The sequence below is a fragment of the Parasteatoda tepidariorum genome, chromosome 6 (genome assembly GCF_043381705.1).
Source record: "Parasteatoda tepidariorum isolate YZ-2023 chromosome 6, CAS_Ptep_4.0, whole genome shotgun sequence".
Taxonomy (NCBI): domain Eukaryota; kingdom Metazoa; phylum Arthropoda; class Arachnida; order Araneae; family Theridiidae; genus Parasteatoda; species Parasteatoda tepidariorum.
The window spans coordinates 77,936,684-77,948,127 of record NC_092209.1 but is presented as its reverse complement, the minus strand read 5'-3'; the positions used below and the strand labels follow the sequence as shown (position 1 = coordinate 77,948,127).

At 27.6% G+C, this 11,444-nt stretch overlaps 1 protein-coding gene across 1 annotated transcript in view; it reads right to left on the bottom strand.

The window, feature by feature from the left end:
- LOC107453947 (GTPase activating protein and VPS9 domains 1) overlaps positions 1 to 11,353 on the bottom strand; it is a gene marked incomplete in the record, with an annotated part of 46,699 nt that extends 35,346 nt beyond the window's left edge. Inside the window, 6 exon segments of the mRNA XM_071182759.1 lie at positions 2,097 to 2,275; positions 2,651 to 2,855; positions 3,808 to 3,939; positions 5,491 to 6,504; positions 7,197 to 7,308; positions 11,123 to 11,353. Of these exon segments, the coding sequence (XP_071038860.1) occupies positions 2,097 to 2,275; positions 2,651 to 2,855; positions 3,808 to 3,939; positions 5,491 to 6,504; positions 7,197 to 7,298 (1,632 nt within the window).
- Positions 11,354 to 11,444: the final 91 nt, after the last annotated feature.

Below are 11,444 nucleotides of genomic sequence, written 5' to 3'. Positions count from 1 at the left end.
GAGGGTTTTCAAAAGAGAGGGCAGGGATAAGTACCTTATTTTAAAAAAACTTATTTTAATATTAATAATTAAGTTTAATTTATAAATTGACTTCATATAGATAATTAATACAAATAAATTGATGTGAAAGTCTGAAAAAAGTTTCTTCATATATCATGATACAAAATGTTATATGTACTCACATACGTCACACATTTGAAACTTATTTTAACACAGGATTACTTTTTATTTATATTTTAATCTTAAAAAATGTTAGGGGAAATTTTTTTATTTGCATAGAAAGCGAATCAATGGCCATACAGTCAAATCTAGCCAGCAAGGTGACTCTCCAGTCTTCAACACAATTAGTTTCTTCACTGTAGGTTAATTTTTTTTTAGGCTAGATTACATATATATTTCAATAGAATAGCTCTTTAATATAACAGGGGATGAAAAAAGAAATCAATCTTAGAAAAACCCACTTTAGGGTGGGTTTTACCGGGTTTTTCAGAGTGGGTTATACCCAGTAAAACCCGGGCGGGTTTTATTGGGCAGGTGGGTTTTTTGCAACCCTGAGTGTAATAGCTTCGAACATTACGTCATTCACCATCTTGTAATATTAAAAGAAGTTGCATCATCCTCTTGACATTGAGAGGCGCCAGCCAGACCAGAAGGGGAAGTCCCAAATTTATAATTAACTCTTAACTTTATACCATAGAACAATCTAATTCTTAGTCACATGCATTCTGGAGAGCACTGCGAGAAGGCAGCTCTCACGAGACATGTCAATAATGCTAACTGCTATATCCTTCTACGTATCTTTTCTAATTTTTTCCTTTAAAAAGTACACATCTTGTAACAATTTTAAGGAACCATTTTTAGAGTATTTAATCACTATGACGCAATGCAATTGAAAAAGAAAAACAATGTTAGTACTTTACAATAAATTTCAAAAATAGTGTCTTTACAACTACTTTCTTTATCTTGCTAACGCTATCAATGCTAAGATAGAATAGAATGTCAGAAAACTGTTAGTAAAAAAAAGAAATTTAAAAATTAAGATTTTTTCTTTTTTACAATATATAGCTTATACAGAAATGTCAAATGCGTAAAAATCTCAAGTTTGAATTTTTTGGCCCTCACTTTAATTTTTTTATTGCATGATGTTTTTACTTACCCTACAATACAAAGAACACTATCAATTTCCAATATAAGCACTCAAAACGCTTCTCCTCTTAACATTTGTGGAAAAACCAAAAACCACTACTAGATGGTATCATTAATTGTCAATTGTAACTGTCATAAAGATTCTTGTAAATAAGACATCTACATTTAGTGTAGTAGTATATCATCCATTGTCATGTAATCATCATGTTGATATAATATATTCTTTTTTGTTACTTACCCCTTTGACTAGTTATTTTTAATTTGAGTAGTTTTCCTGTATTTCAAGAAAACGAGATAAATACACTAATAGTTTAACCAATCTTCAGTGTAATTATATACTCGATAGAAATAATTTGAAGTCGAAAGACAAAACATTAAAAGGTTACATAAATTAAATGAATAGAGTTCATTAAATGAATGAAATAATAGGTTTTCTGTGAATCAAGATGGTCATAAACACTAAAAAAAATTTTTTGATTTTCCAAAATTATTTTATTGAATTTCCCTGATTTTAGTAATTGAAAGAATACATTTCATTATTAATTCATAAGTCATGACTTATACTTAAACAAAATACACTACACTTACATAAATGTATTAATATATATACAGTACAAAAGTTCATAATCAAATTAAACACATATATTTGATATACGAGTGTAAAATAAACCGTTTAAAAAAATTATTATAAGAACAATTTAAAACAAACATATTTGACTTTTAAATACCTTAAATTGAAATTAAATTCCCCTGACTTTTGTGGTATTTTAGTTAAACCTCCCGATTTGTTCCCTACTTTTCCCTCTTGACTGATAAAATTTCCTTAATTTTTCCCTGTTCAATGGAAACTGTGTACTTATTAACATTCATTTGGTAAATAATTCCTTTGGTTGAAAGGCAAAAGAAGTATAAATGTAAAACACATTTGCGGAAGCTAAAAGTAAAATTACCTTTTCTTCATTCAGCATTCCAGGACAATCAAAATCAAGGCCTAGAATAGGAACAACTAGTACATCTTCCAGATGATTCTTCGAGTTTAAGCCTGAATCCACTTCTGAGAGGCCATTTGCTTCATCCACATGGTTTTCTTGACTAATAGTGTTGGCAAGTTTAGTGCTTTTACGACCAACTAAAAACAAAAGAACGCAATAAAACTTTAGTATTTTGCAAGTTCAAAATCTATTGAAGTAACTGGCAAATCTAACTCTTCATTTGAAAACAAAAAACCCTTTTTTGTAAAAATAAAATAAATAAATGAAATTCTAGAATTCAGACCCTTAACTAACAATTTATTTACAAAAGGAACCTTACAGAATCGTTTTTAAAAAAAATAGATAAAAATAACTAAACTAAAAGGCAAATATCAATGTCCTAATTGTCAGATTGAGAGGAAAAAAAATCACTTCATTAAAGTAATCATAGAAAAATATAAGAATTTGACAAATTTTATTAAATGAAGAATTTAGACTACTGAAAAATATGGAAAGAAAATGAACATAATCACCTTTTCCTAGAAAACTGCGCTTAGTTGAAGGGGTTAGGGGATGTGTATCAGATGTACTTGTACCAGGAGTAAGATGGCCCCCATTTCCATTTAGCAAAGAGGTAGCAGTCAGAGAAGTAGTGGGCAAATGATTAATCATCGCATACAGAGTTTTTTTTACAGTGGTATCTGATGATTCTGCTTCAACAGATCTCAGAAAAGAAACCTGAAAAAATTTATTATTAATATCATTTATATATATAAATATATATTTTTTATATATCTAAAGGAATTTCTTGATCTTATCTTTATATAAAGNAGTTTGATTTAACAAAATAATTAATAAATAAAAAGATAAATACAGAAAAATGCCTTATATAATTAAGCTGACTACAAGACATACAAAACAGAGCTGGAAGTGACTTTCTGTAAATCAAACACAAGTGAAAAAAAAAGAAGAATAAAATAGACTATAAAGCCATAAGTAATTAATTGGGCATGTGTTTTTACTTTAAAAGAAATAAAAACAAATAATACTCATAAATAAATAAAGATCTTTAAGTCTTTAGGTTTTGTGTTTTTCCATATACCAAGACAATTTAGCTGCCATTTTGGTGATATCAAAGTTGCATCATAAAATAAATTTAGGGATTTTTTTGTTAAAAAATATTAGGCAAAAAATAAAAAGATGAGCATAATAAATTGAATAAAAAAAACTAACTAAAACCTTAAAATTATTAGTTACATTTTAAGATTACATAGTTATACTCCATTTCATAATTCAGGTTACATCATAAATTACTATTGACAAGTATTTTTATAACTTATAAGAAGTGAATAAACTTTGTCAAACATGCACACAATATATACATAGAGGTGTGTGTGTATATATATATAAAACACAATGACTAGACAAAAAAGAATAAAAAACTATTGTATTGATATATTTTGCTTTGCTATACCAATACAATATTAGAAAGCACTCTTTTTTCTGGATATAATTGTGTGAGCTGATTATGAGATTATAACTTTTCCTTATTTTGATTGTTTTCCGTTTTTTTAAATGTAAGAAATGTATTTATATATTTTCAGTCTTCTTACACAATTTGGCATGTTCTAAAATCACTGTTGTCCTTCAGATTTTAAACAGTAAATAATGTTATAAAACTCTAACTTACTAGTGAAAGAAGTTCAGATTCAGTTATTAAAACAGCTGATCTGTTTAAATCTTGAAACTGATTAACAAGGTCAGCCGGCGAGTCAGTTGCGCTTCCTTCCAATATTAAATCCAACAATGATGACATGCAATCCTGTTAAAAACATAATTTATTCAATATTTTAGTCAATTTATTTTGAACATTTAATTTATCAAATAAAACAATAAGCTTATTTGTAGAATAACTTAAAAACTACTATTAAAGAACATATAAACTGCTTAATAAAATAAAATAAAAACAAATAAAAATAATTATTAAGACAACAGTTATAAAAAATTACTTAAAAGTGTACAAATAATTGGAAAGCTGCAATGGCTCTGTGGCTAAGGTAGTGAGTTGTCATTGTTAAGGACTTGGGCTGAATCTCCAGTGACCTGAAGCCAGCTTGTCTGGGAAATAAAGTGGATGAGCAATGTTGACCACATTATCATAATCATACCATTGTGCAAGAAATTATAGAGCATTTACATCCATGAAAGTTAGGTCCCTAATAGGTTGTAGAGGAATGCTTTACTTTTTCTTTCGGCGGTTATTATAACAGACTTATAAACAGACAGACCCCGATTTTTTTTAAATGCAATATCATTAAAACATACAAAATTAAAAATAATGGAGGAATATACAATTTTTTTTTAATACAAAAATTTTGTACTCTTTGAAACCAGTTAATAGAGAACAAAAATTTATTGCGTTAAGAAATTCTTTAGGTTATATTTTGCTGAAAAGTGTCGTATTTGAGGATGATAATAGCACCCATTTCTACACTCTTACCTATTTTCAAACATGAAAGCGGGTTTGACTATAAATTAATTAGCGAACCTTGAGTATATTTATTTTAGCCACGTTTCTGGAAGTAATTACCCAAATAAAAGCAATTTCATTCATAATTATAAAACTTTTTTGCCAATCTTTAAAAAGTGATTTAATAATTATTTTTTATAACCCAATAAAAAAAATCAACAAAAATTTTTAAATTAAAAAAATATAAAATTTTACATCTAACTAAATTACGTTATTTTGAATAAAAACATTTTTAAAAAACGCTCAAATATACTTTATAATATAAATTAAACCAAATAATTGTCTATTTTGCACTTAATTTTATTAGTTTCTTATAATCAGTACAACCACAAATAAGAGCGGGAACTACCGCATTATTTTACGAGATTTGTCAGAGTGAAAAATGTCTCTGTCGATTCCAGGTTTAAGGACAAGATAATATTTTGCCAAGACTTTTTTGTCCAATATAGTTTTTCATGACTTTTCCCAATATTCCTAATGTGTAAGAAACTCTGCTTCATAACTATTTTTAAAATTTTAAGAGATTTCAAAATTCTAAATGTGGTTGAATGTAGAGTTTAAAAGCAAAAGAGTAAAAGAAGTATCAGTGTTGGCTATGTCTTTACACAAACAGTATTATATACTCAATGCAACAATATCAAATGATGTGATAAACTTATTTAGGTGCAAAAATAAAAAATCACTTTAGGGCTTTTGATCAAAAATACCCTTAAATCTCAGCACAAAGATTTTGATAACTGAATAGGAATATAACTTTTCTTAACATTTTGCAGTCCTAAGCTATAGATAAAATAATATAATTACCAAATAAAACATAAATAAACAAATAAAAGATAACTTTACCTTCTCAAATTTTCCATATAAATCCATAAGTTTAGGATCAATTTCTTCCCATTTCGACATGGCCAACACTTGCAAAATTTGAGCCACCTGCATGAGATTAAACCGGGCAATATAACTTATTGGAATATCTGTAATCCCATAAGACTCAGGATCTACAATGGCTGGACAGATAAAAAAGGCAAACACAAGATCTGCGCACATGGCCCCGACTTCTCTCACTTCCACTCTCTTAGCCTTCATTACTATATTATACATCTGCCGCGCCAACCAAGACAAGCTCTGAGGAAAGCAATAAAGATTATTACGTATCTCTTCAATAAAGCGATTGGCTATGCTAACTAGTTTACTGATTGTCCAGTTGCGATAGCGTTGCAGAGAAGCAGCATACTCAGGGGTGCCCTCTTTGCCAAAATGGCGAAGGCGCTCTTGAGGATGGAATCTCACAGCGGCTTTGCTAGGGTCTATATCCAGAAATAGATCGTCAGCCATCAGTAAGTGCATTATAGGTTCATGTAAAGCAGCAGTTAGAAATATTTTTGCACTGAATAAGCATTCACTGAAAATCTTGTAAACTCTGCTGAAGGCACAAGATCCATGCCTTAATAATCTCCTTGGATTGTCACTGATAGCAAGCTGCAACGACATAAGCTCTTTCAGCAATGTAAGTGCATGAACTTCATCTTCAGGTAGTATACAATTGCCATAGATTGCGGTCATTACTATGTTGACAACGTTGTGCATTGTGTTGATATCAATCTTCTCCCCGTAATACAAACAAGCTGCAATGATTTTGGGATTCTCTCGAAGCTGCTGCAAGAATTCTGAATAATTGCAATCATTTATTCCCAGATGCTTATAGGAGTCAATAAAGTTTGAGCCCTCTACACCATTCGATCTTTGGTAGCAGGCTGAAAGATTCATATCAGTGTGTGACAAAAGGAGACTGTCGAGAATTTGTCTTTGTTGACGAGCAATCCATGACAAATGATACAAGTTTTCTGCGGCTTTCATTACCTGAAATAAAGCAAAGATATAAAACTTTTGGCATAGTTTTTGACAATTGTCAAAAATCATGAAATTTTGAATCCTGTAACACGAATGGCGCTTTCATACACTACAGACTGACTATACGCCAAAATAGCTTGGGGTTGAATTAATTATGAAAACGTTGAATGAAACAATGTGAACTGCGTCTTTTTGCATAATTCGAAGCAAAAATCAACATGGTAAAGGAAAAATCTCATTTTGAAAAAGGAAAAATTAAGCACTTTTTAAAAACACCCAATGAAAAAAGCACCTTTGAGGGCTTTTAAAAAACGATAATCGAAAATAAGCAACTTTAAGCACTTTTTAAAAATGTTATGCACCCTGTTATAAAATTTAATTAGTACCTATACATTTTGGAATTTTAATGTCATAATTTAAATATTTTTTAAAAAAAGTTTACAGAAAGAAAGTTTTGCAGGTTGGCTATATTGTTTTTTCCAATTTCTAGCTGGAAGGAAAAGGGCCTTCATAGAACATTTCAGCAAAGATTGTGCATCTCTAGGGCAAAAACTTTCTTTAAATAAAACATTTCACATTTTAATTTAAAGTAAATGAATAAAACATAATAAAAATTAATAAACTACACAACAAAAAAGTATAATTCATGAGAAATAGAAATTTTTTTCACTAAAATAAAAGCTCTTTGACAAAATACTTACTTTTTCATTTAAATTCTGCAAATTTTGTTTTTCTGAATTGACAAATAAAGACTCCTGCCTCAAATGACGAGCAAGATCCATTAAATCCATTCTAGAAGACATTGTGAATTTTCTGAAAATTCAAATATAAACAAATGAAATTTTATAAAATAATAACTTCTCCCTTTTTAAGTTACAAAACGTAACTGTAATATTGCATAATCCAGTCATATATTTTAACTTAAAATGTAACAAAAGTTAAGCTCAAAGAACTATAGACCTTTTCAGAATATTAAATACTAGTTGAAATCTCAGACTTCATAGTGAAATAAATGAAAGTGAATCAATAAATATGTATTAATCAACACCACTATGTTCATTATGTTCAAAACGAAAACACTAAAATCAGTGTTAATAAGTTTTTGACAATTGGTGGTTTTAACTCTCACAATAAAAATCCCCTTTTGACTTAGTTTTTGACAATTATCAAAACCCGAAATTTTGAAATAGAAAATAATTAGCCATGATAAATATAAAGTAATTAGAAACTAAAGTATACATGAAATTAAAAGTAATCAATCAACTGTATTCTTAAATTATTTTGATATAAAACTCGTTTTTGTTAAGAATTACTGTCGAAAATCATTATCTTTATAAATTTCCTTGCATAATTAAATTAAAACTATTAAATTTAACAAATTATAACTAACATGCACTAGGAAATTTTTCCTAACAACAAATTACTAATAACAAATTAACAACAATTTCTAATAATAAATTTTGATAACAAACTTAAATTAATTCATTGAAAAAATTAATTTATTAATCATGGAATGTATCATAATCATGATCCACCGATAATGTTCATGTAATCATAAACACAAACTAAAATTATTGAGAATCAAAAAGATTTTCACAAATTAAGATCAGTTAAAATTATTGGTGAACTAAGCTAAAAAATCTGTTGAAACATTGGCATAAAGAGAATTAAAATTTCAGACTGATATCAATTTATAACTCATTATTTTTGTTACATAAACTGAATGTTTTCTGATAATGCAGTTAATAGTTTTAATAAATATTGCATTATTTTATCCACATGATGAATAACATGATTCAATTATAACTATAGTAATAATTAAAATGAAAGTATTGTGCATGACTTAAACAATTATGTAACTTGACTTCTAATAAAATGTTCCTGATGACAAAAAAAGTTTTAAATAATTTTTGTCAGATATTGACAGTTATTTGATATGTCATGTCAAAAGCTAGTTTTTGACGTCAAGTCCAAAATTGAATGGAGATTAAATATATCTACAAGATTGAAAATGATGCTATTCCTTGTGGCTAATTCCATAGTCAAAATTTACCATAATGAAGCAATTTTCTTAATTAATCTTGCACTTAAATTTAAAATCTCTGAAAGCTAACACACATAAATGACATTATAGTTTAAATATTTGAAAAATTAGAATAGTCTTAAGTTTAATTTGTAACAATACCAAACCTATTAGAAAAATTGATTCTTCAAAAGTTTTGAACGAATAAAATTATTAAAATTTTTAAAGAACAGGAGCTATATTTGTCTCTTCCGAATTTCAGGATGACAATTTTGAAGTCATAGGAGAGATGCACAGTCAAACAGAAACTCTATGAATTATTATAGATACATATAAGTGGTAGAATTGGTATGATAATATTCTACTAGTAATAAATTATTTGTAACTACTAAACTATAAAAATAAACCTGAATGGTAAAACGCTAAGTCTATAGCTAAAGGAAAGGAACTAAAATTTAAAATTTTAGAAGCCAGAATAAATTTTTTTGTATTCCTTACTAATTTTAAATTTTTTGGTGACCTGGCTTTGTTTATCTTTACTTATTACTATACTTTGAGATGGTACTTTTTTGTTAGCCTTTTTTGAAATTCATTTTTAACACAAACAAAATAAGTGTCCTGCAAAAATAGTCTAATTTACTTATGCCTAGTTCATAGAAATGCATCTTAGAGATTTTAGAAGGATATTTTGGTATTAATTGGTATTTATTTAATTGGATATTTTGGTGCTTTGTAAATAATAATCTCAACATAAGAGCAATAAAATATAAACTATTTATGAAAATATAAATTATTTATGAAAATATAAATTATTTATGAAATATAAATTATTTATGAAAATATAAACTATTTATGAAAATATAAACTATTTATGAAAATATACTGAATATTTATGAAAAAACAAAGGTCGCTTGGAAGTATTTGTATCTTAATAGTTAGTGTGAACATAAAACATAAAATAAGTGTCAACTCACTCATTTCACAAAAGTATTGCCTGCACAGTTGTAAACTCACGTTTTTTCTCAAAATTTCAGAGGATCTTAAGTTTTGACCTCCAAAACTTTGAGGGAAAAAAAAGGATGTCTAACAGTTTTATATAAAGAACATAATTAAAATTTCAAGAAAATTTAAAAAAGCTGAATTTTAACAAGAAAAATTAAAACCAAAATTTCTTCATTAATTGTCCCTAAATGATCAAAATTATTTGATTTTATTCCGCAATTTTAAGTAAGCAGAATTTACTTCTTAAATATTTTTTTTTTTATTTATGCAAGTCTGGCAAGCGGTTGAATTTAGAAAAACACCTGGTTTAATGTCAAGTGCATTTCTTTAGTTGATAAATTGAGCCAGATTAGAAAAATAACTAATTTTATTTTACCAAACAGTTTAAGATGATGATTTTTAATAGAAGCAAATGCACTACAAAATGGTCAGTATAAAGTAGCAAAGAAAAGTCTTGAGCGACATTCAATCTAAAAGTTTTGAGGTAACGCTTCTCTAAATAACCTAGACAAAAATAATGATTTTGAATCTATGTGGTCAGATGCACACATACAAGGATAAGTGATAAAATTATTTGATGCATTTTCGATACTTTGTTACTTACTGAGAAATGCATAAAATGGTGACTTTTGATCAATTAAAGAGTATATATAGTTTTATAAAGCTTAAGAGTAACCTTTTGAGCTAAGAATAAGTAGGAAATTTTAAATATAATTTAGATCATTTTTAATTAAGTTGATGGTGAAAAGATTTAAACTAAACATGATTGATTTAATTTTACAATTCTACTTCAAGTGAATCAATTATTGATTGCATATTCATGAGTTTTTATTTAAATAAGCATATATTATGCATCCCAGAATAATGTAATAAAAATTGAGTAACCAATATAAAATCATCACTTAATATAAATTTAAAAAACTCAACTCACAAAGGCAACACATATAAAATATTCATAGTACAAAAAAATTTAGAACACCATGTTTATCATGAAAAACAAAACCTAGTTATTCGATAATCCTTATTCTAGAGTTTGTGTGAACATTAACTTAGCATTTTAAGCTTAGTTAATAGTACTTTAAACTTTGATAAATGTTCTACTACTGTAACATTCCGAGTTAGGTAACAGTAGCGTTTTTGGTTAACTCTTAAGGTGCAGAGCATAAGTTATTTTAAAGATAAAATGAGGTTTAGTTCGAACTTTAATAAGCAATTAAAATTTTTTATAGCAATACACTGAGAAAGGAAGTAATTAGCTGTGTATTTGTTTTACAAAATTATTATATCTGTATTACTGTTTATTATAACGAATAAATCTACATATTACCCTGCATAAATATACACAATAACTAGTCAAATCTAGATGCGAAGTTTTAAATAGCAATTTTGAACTAGCATCAATTATAAATTCAGTATAAGATAGATCAAACTCTAGTTGAAAAAGGCGCGACACTAAATTTTACTTAGCAAACATTATAAATAATTTTAAAAAAACAATTTAAGACATTCAGTAGAGAAACTTTATTGAAACTGTCACACTATAAGTTCTGAACAGTTCGCGGATTATTTTGTAAGTGACAAGTATCAATACGAATTACGTACTTATTAAGCCTGTTGCGAATACAAATATTTAAGACATTTTCATTTCAGGAAAAATTTCTAAACTGGAAATAATAAACTGGAAATCACAAATGAATTTCAACTCTAAATATATCAGTCAGTTCAGCTGGAATCAAAACAGTATAAAAACTACAATATTTTTAAGACGATTTCCCAGCCCACCCACTGAAACGAAATTGACTGCTTGTTGACGTTCAGCTTGATTGCCAATCCGTAAATATTAGGAAATGTTATGAAAATTAAGTTTAAAAAAGGAAAATAATCTGAAAATGAGTCAGAATAGTAATCTAAAATGTGTGAAGAG